Source organism: Schistocerca serialis, chromosome 9 (genome assembly GCF_023864345.2).
Source record: "Schistocerca serialis cubense isolate TAMUIC-IGC-003099 chromosome 9, iqSchSeri2.2, whole genome shotgun sequence".
In the NCBI taxonomy this organism is placed as follows: domain Eukaryota; kingdom Metazoa; phylum Arthropoda; class Insecta; order Orthoptera; family Acrididae; genus Schistocerca; species Schistocerca serialis.
In genome coordinates, this window is record NC_064646.1 from 451,552,794 (window position 1) to 451,572,404 (window position 19,611).

Consider the following 19,611-nt stretch of genomic DNA (forward strand, 5'->3'; position numbering starts at 1 on the left):
AACTGTTCGATCCGCGACAGAGTGGGGAAACACCTCTTTGGTTCACACGTTTTCATGGGGTAGCAGCCGCTAGTTTCAGCAGATTCTTGACGTCGCCAAAAGGTTGTTGCAGGTTATTTCCAATGAATAACTTTATAAGGGCTACTGCGATTCTCTTTTCTTGAAAATTATTCCGAGAATAAATGATTCCAAGTTCTGTTCTTAACTCAGTTTTACGTAACACGTATAGGACTGCGCAGCATCAGAAAGAATTTTTTCGGGACACTTATTTCTCAATGAAAGGTAGAAGTGCTGATGAAGTAAATTAGAGGCCAACAAATGGCTGCAGAATTCAAACCTCTGATTGCTCTGTGGTATTATCAACATCGTCTCTAAATTCTAAGTGATGCTGGTGCTTGCTTTATTGAGATGCGATCAGTGTTGTGTTTTTGTAATTGGCTCTAATAGATATCTACTTGGGGCATCCGCATAGGTGAATATGCCGCATCATATATATATATTATATATATATATATATATATATATATGTGTGTGTGTGTGTGTGTGTGTGTGTGTGTGTGTGTGTGTCTGTGTAGATGATGCACATCGCATGCTGACCCGATTTCAAGCAAACTTGCTACACACATCGCTTACTGTCAGCATACAGTTGCCCTGGGGGTAAGAACTACTTACCTATCATAGTTCAGCAGATATGACAGTCATAAACAGCGAGATGCCCGCCAAACTGCTCATCGTGCATGACGTTTTAATTTATTGCTTCTTGTGTATTCTGCACACAGTTCCAACGTACCTACAAAGTCATATCACATCATTGTCCAGGAGATATGGCGCCATGAACACTGAGATGCGTGAATATGCCGCATCATGTATGAATTTTTAATTCTTTTACTCTTTAGTACTGAGACACATATAGAGTCGAGTCCAGTTAGAGAAACCCTGATACCTGGCAGAGCTTTAGACAGCTTTGAGCTGCGAAGCTCAAACGGCTGTAGGCGAAAACATTAGACGTCTACAGAGCCATAAAGGGTCTGTAGAGACGTTTACAAAATCCCGGTCTAGACATGAGAACCAGCTGTGGTTACACATCAGGAACTTATGCATATTTCTTTGTGCGACTGTTTCGTAACTTTAAAAGGGTTTACACGAATACGTGTAAATGAAATTTTTTCTAATTTACAGAAAAACACAGTTAATTTTTGTTTTCATTTCTAATACAAAATTGCCAAATGATTACCTGTGCATTCCTGGATTTGTCAGCTAGTTATTTTAGAAAATATCTCTAACCGAAAGGAAAATTTTGGGTGTTGGAGGTTTAACGTTAGACCGTACGTCTGATTCACAACTATCGTCTAGTTGCTGGTACCGTCAATGTGTTTAAGACATTCTAGAGCGGCGTCTTTATTCCCATGAACCGTGAGGAATTTTCTCGATTTCAAGTTCTGTCTTATGGATCCATCAGGGAGTCTCCGTTTCACAGTTCCATCTGAAACAGCTACTTTTCGAGGTGAATGGCAGAAAAATATTGCTACCCCTGCAATAGTTCTGAAAACCAGTTTTATTTGTTTGTTTCGACTTGTAGCTTGGGGAAGAATTAAGTTCAGCTGGTGTTCATAACAATCCACGTAATACACGAAATTAAGCTCTTCTCTTACACCTGTTTGGATTTCTGTATGATGGTCACGCATGACGGAGGAGCCGTTATAAATGTGAGAATTTACGTTTTCTTTCGTTTCTTGCACAACGCCGGCGGATACATTTTTAATTGAAGCAGCTAGGGATTAAGCATTGTTACGCGATTCATTTAAAAATATCCAAAATCTTTCTACTGGCTCTTCTGTAGATAACAGAAAACGAAATTGTACAAACAACTGAAATTTAGAAGATGTATCAGAAGTTTCACCTGCTCACGCAGACACAAAACCTGTCATAGCTATTTCTGAATTGATTTCCTCGCGACACACATGTAACGTACACTCTAATAAATTCTTTTGTATGCCGTTGGATGTATCTAAAAGACAGCAGCTCCTTTCATGTTTCTTTCGCAACTGCTCCTAAAGCGAAGTGAAATTTACCCACTCTCTTCTAGGTCTGTTAGATTCTACTGTTTCATTATGTACTCGTACCGGCTGAAAACAAGGGGAAACTACAGCCGTAATTTATCCCGAGGGCATGCAGCTTTACTGTATTAAATGATGATGGCATCCTCTTGGGTAAAATATTCCGGAGGTAAAATAGTCCCCCATTCGGATCTCCGGGCGGGGACTACTCAAGAGGAAGTTGTTATCAGGAGAAAGAAAACTGGCGTTCTACGGATCAGAGCGTGGAATGTCCGATCCCTTAATCGGGCAGGTAGGTTAGAAAATTTAGAAAGGGAAATGGATAGGTTAAAGTTAGAAATACTGGGAATTAAAGAAGTTCGGTGGCAGGAGGAACAAGACTTTTGGTCAGATCTATACAGAGTTATAAATACAAAATCAAATAGGGGTAATGCAGGAGTAGATTTAATAATGAATAAAAAAATAGGAGTACGGCTAAGCTACTACAAACATCATAATGAACGCATTATTGTGGCCAAGATAGACACGAAGCCCACGCCTACTACAGTAGTACAAGTTTATATGTCAACTAGCTCTGCAGATGATGAAGAAATTGATGAAATGTATGATGAGATAAAAGAAATTATTCAGGTAGTGAACGGAGACGAAAATTTAATTGTCATGGGTGACTGGAATTCAACAGTAGGAAAAGGGAGAGAAGGTAACATAGTAGGTGAATATGGATTGGGGATAAATTAAAGAGAATTTTGCGCAGAGCATAACTTAATCATAGCTAATACTTGGTTTAAGAATCATGAAAGAAGGTTGTATACATGGAAGAATCCTGGAGATATTAAAAGGTAGCAGACAGATTATATAATGGTAAGACAGAGATTTAGGAACCAGGTTTTAAATTGTAAGACATTTCCAGGGGCAGATGTGGACTCTGATCACAATCTATTCGTTATGAACTGTAGATTAAAACTGAAGAAACTGCAAAAAGGTGGGAATTTAAGGAGATGGGACCTGGATAAACTGAAAGAACCAGAAGTTGTTCAGGGTTTCAGGGAGAGGATAAGGGAACAACTGACAGGAATGGGGGAAAGAAATACAGTAGAAGAAGAATGGGTAGCTTTGAGGGATGAAGTAGTGAAGGCAGCATTGGATCAAATAGGTAAAAAGACGAGGGCTAGTAGAAACCCTTGGATAACAAAAGAAATATTGAATTTAATTAATGAAAGGAGAAAATATAAAAATGCAGTAAATGAAGCAGGCAAAAAGGAATACAAACGTCTAAAAAATGAGATCGACAGGAAGTGCAAAATGGCTAAGCAGGGATGGCTAGAGGACAAATGTAAGGATGCAGAGACTTATCTCACTAGGGGTAAGCTAGATGCTGCCTACAGGAAAATTAAAGAGATAAAAAATGTGTCTGAGCACTATGGGACTTAACTGCTGTGGTCATCAGTCCCCTAGAACATAGAACTGCTTAAACCTAACTAACCTAAAGACATCACACACATCCATACCCGAGGCAGGATTCGAACCTGCGACCGTAGCGGTCACGCGGTTTCAGACTGAAGCGCCTTTAACCGCACGGCCACTCCGGCCGGCAAAAATAAAGAGACCTTTGGAGGAAAGAGAACCACTTGCATCAATATCAAGAGCTCAGATGGAAACCCAGTTCTAAGCAAAGAAGGGAAAGCAGAAAGATGGATGGAGTATGTAGAGGATCTATACAAGGGCGATGTACTTGAGGACAGTATTATGGAAATGGAAGAGGATGTAGATGAAGATGAAATGGGAGATATGAAACTGCGTGAAGAGTTTGACAGAGAACTGAAAGACCTGAGTCGAAACAAGGTTCAAATGGTTCAAATGGCTCTGAGCACTATGGGACTTAACATCTATGGTCATCAGTCCCCTAGAACTTAGAACTACTTAAACCTAATTAGCCTAAGGACATCACACAACACCCAGTCGAAACAAGGCCCCCGGAATAGACAACATTCCATTAGAACTGCTGACGGCCTTGGGAGAGCCACTCCTGACAAAACTCTACCATCTGGTGAGCAAGATGTATGAGACAGGCGAAATACACTCAGACTTCAAGAAGAATACAATAATTCCAATCCCAAAGAAAGCAGGTGTTAACAGATGTGAAAATTACCGAACTATCGGTTTAATAAGTCACAGCTGCAAAATACTAACACGGATTCTTTACAGACGAATGGAAAAACTGGTAGAAGCCGACCTCGGGGAAGATCAGTTTGGATTTCATAGAAATGTTGGAACACGTGAGGCAATACTGACCCTACGACGTATCTTAGAAGATAGATTAAGGAAAGGCAAACCTACGTTCCTGGCATTTGTAGATTTAGAGTAAGCTTTTGACAATGTTGACTGGAATACTCTCTTTCAAATTCTGAAGGTGGCAGGGGTAAAATACACGGAGCGAAGGGCTATTTACAATTTGTACAGAAAGCAGATGGCAGTTATAAGAGTCGAGGGGTATGAAAGGGAAGCAGTGGTTGGGAAGGGAGTGAGACAGAGTTGTAGACTATCCCCGATGTTGTTCAATCTTTATATTGAGCAAGCAATAAAAGAAACAAAAGAAAAGTTCGGAGTAGGTATTAAAATACATGGAGAAGAAATAAAAACTTTGAGGTTCGCCGATGACACTGTAATTCTGTCACAGACAGCAAAGGATTTGGAAGAGCAGTTGAACGGAATGGACAGTGTCTTGAAAGGAGGGTATAAGATGAACATCAACAAAAGCAAAACGAGGATAATGGAATGTAGTCAAATTAAGTCGGGTGATGCTGAGGAAATTAGATTAGGAAATGAGACACTTAAAGTAGTAAAGGAGTTTTGCTATTTGGGGAGCAAAATAACTGATGATGGTCGAAGTAGAGAGGATATAAAATGTAGACTGGCAATGGCAAGGAAAGCGTTTCTGAAGAAGAAAAATTTGTTAACATCGAGTATAGATTTAAATGTCAGGAAGTCGTTTCTGGAAGTATCTGTATGGAATGTAGCCATGTATGGAAGTGAAGCATGGACGATAAATAGTTTGGATAAGAAGAGAATAGAAGCTTTCGAAATGTGGTGATACAGAAAAATGCTGAAGATTAGATGGGTAGATCACATAACTAATGAGGAGGTATTGAATAGAATTGGGGAGAAGAGGAGCTTGTGGCACAACTTGACTAGAAGAAGGGATCGGTTGGTAGGACATGTTCTGAGACATCGAGGGATCATCAATGTAGTGTTGGAGGGCAGCGTGGAGGGTAAAAATCGTAGAGGGAGACTAAGAGATGAATACACTATGCAGATTCAGAAGGATGTAGGCTGCAGTTGGTACTGGGAGATGAAGAAGATTGCACAGGATAGAGTAGCATGGAGAGCTGCATCAAACCAGTCTCAGGACTGAAGACCACAACAACAACAACAACAACAACCGCAAGTTTAAACGCACTGCAGAACTTAATACAGCCAGTTATTACCTTGGAAAGGACATAGTGATTTCCCCTTACGTTGCCGTTCTGTCGTTCTGTATTTTGCGTGAATGTTGAGCTAAGGTGTTGCTTAATTTGTGTTTTGCAAGGACTGATAAATCTAAATAAGCATTCTTGTGTCCAATAGATTTCTCGCGCTTCTTAACCTTCTGTGTTAGATGACTTACAAGGAACCTGTTGGGTGCGAGATCGCAAAATCTGTCTTTAGTAAGGCTCATTTGAAACTGAAAATTACGAGAGGAAAAGAATATTAAGTGCTAATGTCCATCTGGACGGAGACAGAAAACGAGTGTACGGAGATGATCCTCATGTAGAAATAATGTATTACACTTCACAAAATGGACATCGTCGACATTCAAGGAATGGTCAAAACAAACCGGCTTGCACCGTGAAAACAGAAAAAAAATGGGGCGCCACAGCAATCACAAAGGTTCGCGCCATCAAGATGAAAGGCGAACTCCCTGGGAATCACAAACCGTGCAGAACGTTCAGCTAGGCATCCACTCTTGAAGAATGCCAACAAAAATCACATTGGTGTGACGCGGTGGCGAGGACCGCCGGAGTGTGGTGGCGGGCAACCGAATGCTAAACAGCCCGTCGTGGAACCCATCGTGAAACCGGCTGTCCTTTGAGGCTTTGCTGCAGGCGGTGAGGCATTATTTTTTATACACACGGAAAAGACAGACGTCTGGAGGTTGAATTCATCTCGTGGTTCCAGGTAGTACGAACTACAATGTCATAGACTTTCCAGGAGCGATTGTTTGTTCTTTAGGAGTACGATTTATACACGACTAGCAAAAGCAAAAGCTATTTACACTACTGGCCATTAAAATTGCTACACCAAGAAGAAATGCAGATGATAAACGAGCATTCATTGGACAAATATACTAGAACTGTCATGTGATTACATTTTCACGCAATTTGGGTGCATAGATCCTGAGAAATCACAACCCAGAACAACCACCTCTGGCCGTAATAATGGCCTTGATACGCCTGGGCATCGAGTCAAACAGAGCTTGGATGGCGTGTACAGGTACAGCTGCCCATGCAACTTCAACGCGATACCACAGTTCATCAAGAGTAGCGACTGGCGTATTGTGACGAGCCAGTTGCACGGCCACCATTGACCAGGCGTTTTCAATTGGTGAGAGATCTGGAGAACGTGCTGGCCAGGGCAGCAGTCGAACATCTTCTGTATCCAGAAAGGCCCGTACAGGATCTGCAACATGCGGTCGTGCGTTATCCTGGTGAAATGTAGGGTTTCGCAGGGATCGAATGAAGGGTAGAGCCACGGGTCGTAACACATCTGAAATGTAACGTCAACTGTTCAAACTGCCGTCAATGCGAACAAGGGGTGACCGAGACGTGTAACCAATGGCACCCCATACCATCACGCCGGGTGGTACGCCAGTATGGTGATGACTAATACACGCTTCCAATGTGCATTCACCACGATGTCACCAAACACGGTTGCAACCATCGTGATGCTGTAAACAGAACCTGGATTCATCAGAAAAAATGATGTTTTTGCCATTGGTGCACCCAGGTTCGTCGTTGAGTACACCATTGGAGGCGCTCATCTATGTGATGCAGCGTCAAGGGTAAGCGCAGCCACTGTCTCCGAGCTGATAGTCCGTGCTGCTGCAAACGTCGTCGAACTGTTCGTGCAGATGGTTGTTGTCTTCCAAACGTCCCCATCTGTTGACTCAGGGATGGAGACGTGGCTGCACGATCCGTTACAGACATGCGGATAAGACGCCTGTCAACTCGACTGCTAGTGATACGAGGCCGTTGGGATCCAGCACGGCGTTCCGTATTACCCGCATGAACCCACTGATCACATATTCTGCTAACAGTCATTGGATTTCGACCAACGCGAGCAACAATGTCGCGATACGACAAACCGCAATCGCGATAGGGTACAATCCGACCTTTATCAAAGTCGGAAACGTGATGGTACGCATTTCTCCTCCTTACACGAGGTATCACAACAACGTTTGACCAGGCAACGACGGTCAACTGCTGTTTGTGTATGAGAAATCGGTTGGAAACTTTCCTCATGTCAGCACGTTGTAGGTATCGCCACCGGCGCCAACCTTGTGTGAATGCTCTGGAAAGCTAATCGTTTGCATATCACAGCATCTTCTTCCTGTCGGTTGAATTTCGCGTTTGTTGCACGTCAGCTTCGTGGTGTAGCAATTTTAATGGCCAGTAGTGTATTTTGATCAGCTATAGGCCAACGCAGTGTTCATACCATAGTTGTAGTTCTCTTACATCCGTTCTCCCACTCTTGCTTGCTCTGGCGTAAATATTGCCTACTGACGTTGCCAAGATCACTCATACGAGAAAGAACCATAGGGGGAAGATCACCTGTTACTTCTTGCAGCGCAATAAATAGCGTTCCTGCCAATTTACCATCCGGTTTAACAATCGGCATAAATGTATACGAATGCATTGAGGCACTGGTGTTAGTCGATTTTGATACAACTGTCTTGCAACCTCTAATTTCCAACTGAGCTACCCAAGCACGACTCACGCCCCGTTCTCACAGCTTTACTTCTGCCAGTACCTTCCAAACTTCACAGCAGCTCTCCTCCGAACCTTGCAGAACTAGCGCTCCTGGAAGAAAGGATGTTGCGGAGAGATGGCTTAGCCACAGCTTGCGGGATGTTTCTAGAATGAAATTTTTACTCTGCAGCGGAGTGTGCGCTGATATGAAACTTCCTGGCAGATTAAAACTGTGTTCAGGACCGGAACTCGAACTCGGGACCTTTGCCTTTCGCGGGCATGTGTCTACCAACTGCCAGGAAGTTTCATATCAGCGCACACACCGCTGTAGAGTGAAAATTTCGTTCTAGAAACATCCCGAGGCTGTGGCTATGCCTTCTCTCCGCAATGTCCTTTCTTCCAGGAGTGCTAGTTCTGCAAGGTCCGCAGGAGAACTTCTGTTAAGTTTGGAAGGTAGGAGACGAGGTACTGGCAGAAGTAAGGCTGTGAGGACGGGGCGTGAGTCGTGCTTGGGTAGCTCAGTTGGTAGAGCACTTGCCCGCGATAGGCAAAGGTCCCGAATTCGAGTGTCGGTCCGGCACACAGTTTTAATCTGATAGTAAGTTTCACATCAGCGCACGCTCCGCTGTAGAGTGAAATTTTCATTCTAGTAACGCTTTCACATGTACGCTTGCTATCTGATCAACATAAAAACTGAAAATGCAGATAATATGATGTCATACGAGGCAGAATCGAAAGACGATTGTTTATTTACATGCATTTGTATTTTTCACATCCATCTTTTTTCTGGGCTTGTAGAGGTTCCAGGCTGCGGCTGGAGTGTGTTCCCACGGCCGGAGAACGCGAGCCGACCGCGTCGCGAGTCGTCCAGTGCGGGGGTACAGGGATGAGGCGCTGCGTGGGAAGCCACCCCGCCTGCAGCCAGTGGCTCGTGCGGAAGGGGGGGGGGGGGGGCGCCAGTCACACCTAACTACACTTTGAATTAACGCTCACTGCAGCAGTTTACACAAATTGTCAGGGGCATTCCCTCAATGGCGATATTTCTGGCGCCATTCCCGTGCGGTAAGCTTCAAGTGTCGCTACGCAGTTGACGGGGACAGGCCTTCGCGAGAGTATACGAGAAACTGCGAGCCGTAGAAGAATACATCGAAGGTTACTCAGCGAACCAAGTGAGTGAGAGGGTCCTGAGACACGGCGACGCCGAGGTGAGGTCTCCGTGTTGGGTCAGGGGCGCGGACTTCCCTGTGCACGAGTTAATTACGTTTATTGATATCAGGTGGGTATTACTCGAACGTTGACACTGGTTAATTGCAATAGACGTACCGCAATGGCATCTACATCTACGTGGATACTCTGCAAATCACATTTAAGTTCCTGGCAGAGGGGTCATCGAACCACCTTCACAATTCTCTATTACTCCAATCTCGTATAGCACGCGGAAAGAATGAACACCTGTATCTTTCTGTACGAGCTCTGATTTCCCTTATTTTATCGTGGTGATCGTTCCGCCCTATGTAGGTCGGTGTCAACAATATATTTTCGCATTCGGATTAGAAAGTTGGTGATTGGAATTTCGTGACAAGATTCCGTCGCAACGAAAAACGCCTTTCTATCAATGATTTCCAGCCCAAATCCTGTATCATTTCTGTGATACTCTCTCCCATATTTCGCCATAATACAAAAAGTGCTACCTTACTTTCAAATTTTTCGATGTACTCCGTCAGTCCTACCTGGTAACGACCCCACTCAGCGCAGCAGTATTCTAAAAGAGGACGGACAAGCGTAGTCTCCTTAGTAGGTCTGTTACATTTTCTAAGTGTCCTGCCAATAAAACGCTGCCTTTGGTTAGCCTTCCCCACAACGTTTTCTGTGTGTTCTTTCCAATTTAAGTTGTTCGTAATTGTAATACCTAGGTATTTATTTGAATTTACCGTTTTTAGATTAGACTGATTTATCGTGTAACCGAAATTTAACGAGTTCCTTTTAGTACTCATGTGAATGACCTCACACTTTTCGTTATTTATGGTCAACTGTCACTTTTCGCACCTTTCAGATATTTTTTCTAAATCGTTTTGCAGTTTGTTTTGATCTTCTGATGACGTTATTAGTCGATAAACGGCAGCGTTATCTGCAAACAACCGAAGACGGCTGCTCAGATTGTCTCCCAAATTGTTTATATGGATAAGGAACAGCAAAGGGCCTATAACACTACCTTGGGGAACGCCTCAAATCACTTCTGTTTTGCTCGATGACTTTCCGTCAATTACTACGAACTGTGACCTCTCTGACAGGAAATCGCAAATCGAGTCACATAACTGAGATGATATTCCATAAGCACGCAATTTTACTACGAGCCACTTGTGTGGTACAGTGTCCAAAGCCTTCCGGAATTCGAGGAATATGGAATCGATCTGGAAACCCTTGTCAATAGCATTCAGCACTTCATGTGAATAAAGAGCTAGTTGTGTTTCACAGGAACCATGTTTTCTAAACGCAAGTTGACTCTGAGTCAATAGACCGTTTCCTTCGAGGTAATTCATAAATTTCGAACACAATATACGTTCTAAAATCCTGCTGCATATCGACGTTAACGATATGGGCCTGTAATTTAGTGGATTACTCCTACTACCTTTCTTGAATATTGGTGTGACCTGTGCAATTTTCCAGTCTTTGGGTACGGATCTTCCGGCGAGCGAACGGTTGTATATGGTTGTTAAGTATGGAACTAATTCATCAGACTACTCCGAAAGGAACCTAATTGGTATACAGTGTGGACCAGAAGACTTGCTTGCAACCCGATTCTTCGATTAATAGTAGTAGCTGCCCCCAGTCCCATCAGAAGCGCCTTTCTGTATGTTCAGAGCCCGGCAGTCACACCGGCTGCTAGAAACGTCATCAGAATTTCCAGTCTCCCGGAATAGCTAAGAAACTGTTTAAATACTTGCTGGCGAGATTAGCTCACCGCCGAGTTGACCTGATCTGGGCTCCCCTGACGGGTGTGGCTGACCGTCTGTTTCTTTACACAGACACTACGCCTTCTTCTCTTTCGCTTAATGTTGCACTCTAACTCACTGCGGATTTTTTTCACGCATTTGCTCACAAAGACTTGAGCCGCCCTCGCCAGTTATGGCTTTATCCCTCGTGAGGGAATGAACAGGCAGAATACCCTTTGTTTGTGCAGAAACTTTACGGCAGATGGAAGCAGATCGGCACTTTCTGATGCGTGGCCAATCTCTGCCACTCAGAGCCTTCGTTGCTGCTTCATTTGCGGTGAGGAACCTTTTGTCAACCACACTACCACAACAGTCGCCCGTGTTGCACCTTCTCGGACAAGTACGAAGGAACAAACTGCCATCCCACTGCTACCTCAGACGTGTACAGAACAACGAATGGCAGCGCGTCTGCTAATTACCTGATGAGATATCCCAGGCAAGCACAGCGACAACCGAGGGGAAAAAACAGCTCAGAGGCGCGGCCCGACGATGAAAGCAAGAAAAGAGTGGTGTGCCGATTATACCAATGAGAATTCCAGCTTTCCTGGTTGCAGTTATTGTGATTGTGACGCAGTCTTTGGCGGACAGACTGTGACGAGGGAGGCTAAGTGTGCGGCGCTCCAGGAAGTGCGGGTACAGAACGGCTGGAGCCGTCGTCCACGGCTCAGCCCGGACTGGAGCTCTGGAGAGGCTCCCTCCGGCGTCTGGAGCGCCCTCTCGTCCAGCCTGGAGTCTCCTGTCCAGCCCCGCTCTGGCAGCTCCCACACCGACGTTAGGCCGTCTCTGCCCTGGCGTTCTGCAAAGATTTGTGTGCGCGAGTCTGTATGTCTTATTGGGCAGCTCGTATTTCCCATCTCCCCAATCAAATCACTTAACAGTAAGTGTATTTTTGACTTTAGCAATACTCTCTGCGCCTAGTCACGTACATTCCACGTTCCTCTAGTAGAACTTCTTTCGGCAGAACTCAAGTTCACAACCGACTGACGGCTGTACATGCTTTTGTGTGTCGTCAGCTCGTAGAACTGTCCCAGTCCGCTGTGATCCTATGTGGTGACAACAGTGAGTATTCCAACTGTCTGTCTGACACTTTCTGATATTTGTCGCTTACCGTATTGATAAGTCCAAGTACCCCGAACAGAATGACGTCTTCCATGCCAGTCTGAGTCTGAAACGCATTGGTCGTGTGAAACCCAAATAGTGCTTTTCAGACAAGTCATTTTAAAAGCAACGATTCTAGGTGACCAGGTGGAGTATTTATTAACTTTCGTATAGAATTTCTCTAATTATCACACCAATGTTCATTAAACAGAATACTACCCAACGTGGTGTGGAAAGAAATTTGTGACTGGACTGAGGTACAGACGATGCAGCATGGATGGAGAGTCACGAGAGGTATTGACACTGTTTTTGTTCGTGTTATATGTTGATTCGTTAGCAGAAAACCATTATAGACAACTACACCCTGTAGGGTTACGGTTAATGTTTTTTAAAAAAAAGAAAAAATAACCATCTTAAGTATTCAACCCAGATGCTGATACGATTTCAAAGCGAGACAAAGACTGGCAGCAACAAGCTTTAAATGTTCACAAATATAAAACCGTACTTTTCACTTAGTGAAACGAGTGTAGTGATAGAAGTACTTGGGTGTAACAATTCGTGGAGACATGAAACGGTAGGATGGCATAATATCAGTCACAGATGAAGTAGGTGGTGGACTACGCGTCATTCGTAGAATAGTGCGAAAATGCGGTCATTCTAAGTAGGAGCTTGCTTACAAAACGGTTGCGAAAATCATTCCAGAATACTATTGAAATGTGTAGGGTGCATACCAGATAGGAGTAAGAAGAGGTGACGTGGGGCCTTTACAAAGAGGGTGACAAGGGTGGTCGCAGCCTGGTTTGAGTATCGGAAGACCACGCAGGAATGCTGTAAGAGCGAACCTGGCAGAACACAGAGGCCTGCTATGCTGTGTGAGCGCACAAAGTATAAGGAACCAGTATTAGGCGAGCCGCCCACATATCACTGCCTTGGCGACCAGTACGACAATATCTGAGTAATTGCTGCATACAGACAGAGTGATATACACGAATGGAATGTCGGAAGGCCAAGGATCACTAGTATATAGTAGAGCGGAAAGCACCTTCTGACAGGCACTTGACAGTGGTCGACAAACTATGGGTTTACAAGTACAGTACCTCAAAGGACAGGCACAGTAGACTAGGCAGAAAAGATGATTCTATTTGTAGATGACCGCAGAGGGGGGAGAGGGCTATGCAGGGTACAGAATTTAGTAGATATTTATGGTATGAACAATGGCTCTATTTTGGTCGCACACTGAGTCGATCCTCGGTCGCATGACACATGCTGTCGCGTTACTCGGTACTGATTCACCTCCTCGCGTGCTCTGAGTGGATAGTGACTGGTGGTCTGACAATCCCACCTTAACCAGTGACCAGGTGTTCTCAAAGACTGAGAGATCCGGAGGACATTCTGGTCAGGGCAACAATCGTACACTGATTCTATCGAGCTGGACCAGAACAGCACGGGTGATATGTGGCCTCGAATTATAGTGTGTAAACGTAGTGTCCCACGGATGTCGAAAATAGGGCAAAAGAACAGTCTCGGAGAGTCAGAAATGTAACAGCTGCAATCTGTGTAACCGATTACGTATTGTATACCCTTTTGGCTCCACATGAATTGGGCAAAAATGCGGCTAGTCCCGGCGGAGGTTCGAGTCCTCCCTCGGGATAATTTATATCCCTTAGGATAATTTAAGTTAAGTAGTGTGTACGCTTAGGGACTGACGACCTTAGCAGTTAAGTCCCGTAAGATTTGACATACATTTGAACACATTTGGCAAGATTGCGAAAGAAGAATGCAAGGTGCGACCCACCACTCTGCTCGGGTCCTCGATGCACGGATCGTCCATAGCCATGCTGCAATCAGAACGGAGGCTCACCTGGAGAGACGGCACAGTGTCCAGTGTCCGGTGTTGCACTGTCGGCGCAGCTCTGCCCGTTTCCTCGCCGAGGAGACCGCAGCTGTGGCCGCCTTGCTGACAGCCAGCTGACTCAGTGACCATTTGCTTGTGAAAGTGTGCAGTACACCTCACGCCGTGTCGACTGCTGCTCTCCTATATTTTTAGTGTTTCACTTCCAGTGGCTGCTAGTACTGATGCGGACAGAAGTATTCCGTGCAGACCTCGAGGTGACTGAACCGCGTTTTTCAGTAATGTTTCCGGTCTTTGAGGACTGCAGGCGCCCGGAGCAGCCGTCGGCCGCCTCTGCCGCCGTGGGGCGCCTGATAGCCCGCATGTGGAGCGACGACCCGGCTGGAGGGCAGAAGGCGGAGGCGGAGGCGGAGGCGGAGGGGTGTGGCCGCGCCCTGGCCGAACTGCGCAGCCTCACCCTGCCCCAGGAGAACCAACTCATCGAGCACATCTTCTGCCGGATCGCCGCCGACTGCATCCGCTCCTGCCCTGCGCCGAGGTACGTTCGCCACTCGACGCCGTATCCGCCGATCGTCCGACTAATCCCCCTCGCTTGTCGCTAAATTTGTTCTGAACGCTATCACGCACTTTGCCCACTTTCCGAGACTAAGCGTCTCTCGATAAGCACACACCCGAGGAGGCAGCGCGTCAATACCTTCTGCCGCCACCTCTTCAGTTGAGAGTGGCGGCCGAGCAGTCGATTAATGTGCTTCGTGGCATACGTCTGTCTCCACTTCCTGTCTCCGCATGTCGCTACGGGAGAGTGCAAATCGTCTGATGATGATGATAGTCAAAGACTGAAAGCGGTAACCACCAATAGAGCAGTTGCGATCGAGACTGACTGCCTTACTAAAATTGAATTTATATCCCTATTTCCCACCAATGTAAGTACAGTGTCATTAGAGATGACAATAGAACGGCTGTAGCTTGATGTCGTTGTTAGTTGTAAACAAATTCAAACGTGAACAATAAACACAACCAGTGGCTAAATTACTTATTTTTTCGAAAGAAGCAATTATAGTGAACACCGTGGCCTGTAAGATAGTACTAATGGTCTGCATCATCTGCTACACGTACGGCATTAAAAGCTCCAACATGGTAGCAGTCAGCAACTGTAAAATCGGGGACGCCATAGTAATCAGCCAACCAGTGGCACGTCACAAGTGTATTCAATCTTTTACCTAGGTTTACTGTACATTAAGCCATGTAGCTATGCCTCACCATTTATATGGATCATTTTAGTGTTGACTGAGCCGTACGAGTTGGTTTCTCTTTCCACACAATAACACGTGTTATTACTTCTTTCGAGGAAGACACTTTTATATCCGTTGAAACCTAGGTAAAGGTCCGAATAAGTTTTTGACATACAACTAGTTGGCTGTATGATTCTCATTGTTTTAACACATCATTAAGTTTTATTAAGACAGTCAGATTCAAGCCAGCTACTGCTCGAAGGATCGTGGAATGGCATAGCGATATAACAGCCTCTGGTCTCGAAATTCCCGTCAGTTCGTCGCGGAAGACAGTGCCGGAAGTTTCTTCAGACACGCAACATCCACCTGAGGCCTCCCACTCGTCGTACCAGTCAGCGGGGATGTCGGCTGCCGTACAACGTCTGCAGCTTTAAGGTCGGGTTGGCTAGTGATCGCCTCGAGGTGTTGTAGGGCGCCTGAGCGTTCGTGAAACCACGAGTGTATGCACGCAGCCCTGAGAGGAGAGCACCACTGTCGTCCTCTTCTACACCGCCAGTGTCCACTGTACAGAGGGGTCCAAACAAATGTATCCAGTGTTTAAAAGTCCATAACTGGCAGACTAGGTGACGGAGTTGTCTCATCTTTGGTAGTGTAATAGTTTGTAGTTCCGGCAATCGCCACACAAGCGTTGTATTGCGTTTGTTTGTTTTGTCAGATGACAGTCGCCAGATAACCAGTGTTTTGTTCTTAGCTGCACCTAGTTACTCGAGAAAACATGGCTGGCGCAAGGCTTACATTCGATGAAAGGAAGTCAGTTTTGAAGTGGTATTTTAAGTACGAAAACATTAATGAGGTTCAACGGCAATGGAAAATGATTATCAAACAGAGCCACCGACACGTTTAACTATTCGTCGCATTCGAGACAATTTTGAAGCCGAAGTTTGTGTTAAAGATGTACACAAACAACGATCTGGACGACCTGTAACAGTAACAAGTCCAGCTAACTCCAGTCGTGTGTTACAACAATTCACTCGCTCACCACAGAAGTCTGTGAGACAGTGTGCCCGTGAGACTGGAGTGAGTCGCTCGAGTGTTCGGCGAATTTTGAAGACAGCAAAGTGGAAGTGCTACATCCCACGATTGCTACACGTAATGAACGAGGACGACCCAGGTCGTAGAATGGAGTGCTGCGAGTGGTTTACTAACGTGGTGCGCAACGATGAAGAGTTTGCAGGGATGATTGTGTGGTATGATGAGCCACAGTTCAAACTCAATGGTACAGTAAATCGCCGCAATTGCATCTACTGGGCCGCCGAAAATCCGAACGTCCATGTAGACAATGCCGTGAATTTGCCAGAAGTAAATGCGTGGTGTGAGTTGTCTCACCGGGGCTCGATTGGGCCATTCTTCTTTGATGGCTCAGCTACCGGTGAGATGTACCTTCACAAGCTTCAGACATCCATTTTACTTGCCATCCGAGACTTGTATGGAGACAGAAGAATTTACTTTCAACAAGATGGTGCCCCAGCCCACTACCAAAATCGTGTTAGGGCGTATCTCGACGAAAATCTACCAGGAAGATGGATAGGCCATAGAGGTGCTGTGGAGTATCCACCACGTTCCCCCGACTCCACTGGACTTTTTCCTGTGGGGAACACTAAAGGACGTCGTTTATCGACAAAAGCCATGCACATTGGATGAATTTCGAGAATCCATCGTACATTCATGTGCAAATATCCAACTGAACACGTTGCAATCAGTAGTGCGTGCTGCAGTTTGGCGGCATCGTTTGCTTGTGGATGTTAATGGTGACCTCAGACTTCAAGAAGAATATAATAATTCCAATCCCAAGGAAAGCAAGTGTTGACAGATGTGAAAATTACCGAACTATCAGTTTAATAAGTCACAGCTACAAAATACTAACGCGAATTATTTACAGACGAATGGAAAAACTGGTATAAGCCGACCTCGGGGATGATCAGTTTGGATTCAATAGAAATGTTGGAACACGAGAAGCAATACTGACCTTACGACTTATCTTAGAAGAAAGATTAAGGAAAGGCAAACCTACGTTTCTAGCATTTGTAGACTTAGAGAAAGCTTTTGTCAATGTTGACTGGAATACTCTCTTTCGAATTCTAAAGGTGGCAGAGGTAAAATACAGGGAGCGAAAGGCTATTTATAATTTGTACAGAAATCAGATGGCAGCTATAACAGTCGAGGGGAATGAAAGGGAAGCAGTGGTTGGGAAGGGAGTGAGACAGGGTTGTAGCCTCTCCCCGATGTTATTCAATCTGTATATTGAGCAAGCAGTAAAGGAAACAAAAGAAAAATTCGGAGTAGGTATTAAAATACATGGAGAAGAAATAAAAACTTTGAGGTTGGCCGATGACATTGTAATTCTGTCAGAGACAGCAAAGGACTTGGAAGAGCAGTTGAACGGAATGGACAGTGTCTTGAAAGGAGGGTATAAGATGAACATCAACAAAAGCAAAACGAGGATAATGGAATGTAGTCAAATTGAGTCGGGTGATGCTGAGGGAATTACATTAGGAAATGAGACACTTACAGTAGTAAAGCAGTTTTTCTATTTGGGGAGCAAAATAACTGATGATGGTCGAAGTAGAGAGAATATAAAATGTAGACTGGCAATACCAAGGAAAGCGTTTCTGAAGAAGAGAAATTTGTTAACATCGAGTATAGATTTAAATGTCAGGAAGTCGTTCCTGAAAGTATTTGTATGGAGTGTAGCCATGTATGGAAGTGAAACATGGACAATAAATAGTTTGGACAAGAAGAGAATGGAAGCTTTCGAAATGTGCTGCTACAGAAGAATGTTGAAGATTAGGTGGGTAGATCACGTAACTAATGAGAAGGTATTGGATAGGATTGGGGAGAAGAGAAGTTTGTAGCACAACTTGACTAGAAGAAGGGATCGGTTGGTAGGACATGTTTTGAGGCATCAAGGGATCACAAATTTAGCATTGGAGGGCAGCGTGGAAGGTAAAAATCGTAGAGGCAGACCAAGAGATGAATACACTAAGCAGATTCAGAAGGATGTAGGTTGCAGTAGGTACTGGGAGATGAAGGAGCTTACACAGGATAGATTAGCATGGAGAGCTGCATCAAACCAGTCTCAGGACTGAAGACCACAACAACAACAACAACAATGGTGACCATTTCGAACACCTACAGTGAAATCTTTAAGTTGGGCTTTAAGCTAAGCTTTCACCAAAAATGGGACAACTCCGTCAATTAGTTTGCAAGTTATGGACTTTTCAACAGTGGATACATTTTTTTGGACCCCTGTGTATATTCATCACGAAGGTACAAGAGATAGGCCAACACTTCCTCACCGAGAATGTTCAAATGAACATCCTCGTTCACAAGTCACGCTGACAGAAATACCCTCATAACACCACGGCACCAGCACTGGCTCGAACTAAATCTTCTACACACTGCAGCTTAAACCCCTCGTTGCGCCGACGGTCCAATCGACACATCCATAATTTCAGAAGAGGCGAAATCGCGCCTCGTATGACGACGTTACGCACCTCCATCCAGCTGCAGTCCGCCTCTGTGTCGTTTGGCCAACTCGACACGCGCAGCTGTGTGCACCTCTGTGAGCGACAGTCACCGACTCGAAATGCCGGGTCTTTGTAGCTGCCTTCGCGACGACTGTTCGGCAGCTGGTTCAGACGGACCTGCAGTCGCTGGCGTCTGCAGTTCGTGTCTGGTTTGAAGCCGATCGTCAGTGTCTCGGAGTGACACACTTCTTCAGTCCCTGTCAGCTGGGATCTTTTTACGGTACTGTTCCTATGCTGCCTCACATCACTACGACTGGTACACCGGTCGTTGCAGAACTACGTGTCCATGACTACCCCACGCAGTAGTTCCTTTCTGCCACTCCTCGACACCTCCACTCCGGCCCAGGTGAGCTCCCTGGGGTCACACGAGCGACCGGCTCGTACACACCGCGACCGCCACCCCAGCGCCACCACTGACGTCAGCGGTGGAGGGTCACGTGACCGCCTGGCGCCTCCCCAGCACCACAGCATCCGGCTCTTCAAAGCGACCCGTGTACTCTGCTAAGTCGGGGGGCCAGCATTTCGTCTCATAAGCTTATTTCAAGCTTTCCAGAAGATCTGGGTTTTGTACACTTTTAGGCTACACTTAATTCGCCTAATGATAAGCATCGCCTTGCAAATCAAGTTGGCGAATTCGCACATACTTCATTTTTAATTTCACTCATAAAGGATTAATTTTTTTCTACAAAAGACATGTCGTTTGACGATCACCACACAAGTGTTGTTGTTGCTGATACAGACATACGTGTACTGTTCACTGATTATTTACAAATTTCAAGTTTTCATT

At 45.1% G+C, this 19,611-nt stretch overlaps 1 protein-coding gene across 1 annotated transcript in view; it reads left to right on the forward strand.

Moving 5' to 3' along the window:
- Positions 1-19,611, forward strand: part of LOC126418498 (uncharacterized) — a 90,036-nt gene that overhangs the window by 1,346 nt on the left and 69,079 nt on the right. The window contains exon 2 of the mRNA XM_050085284.1: positions 14,285-14,543. Within this exon, the coding sequence (XP_049941241.1) occupies positions 14,285-14,543 (259 nt within the window). The remainder of the gene's footprint in view (positions 1-14,284; positions 14,544-19,611) is intronic.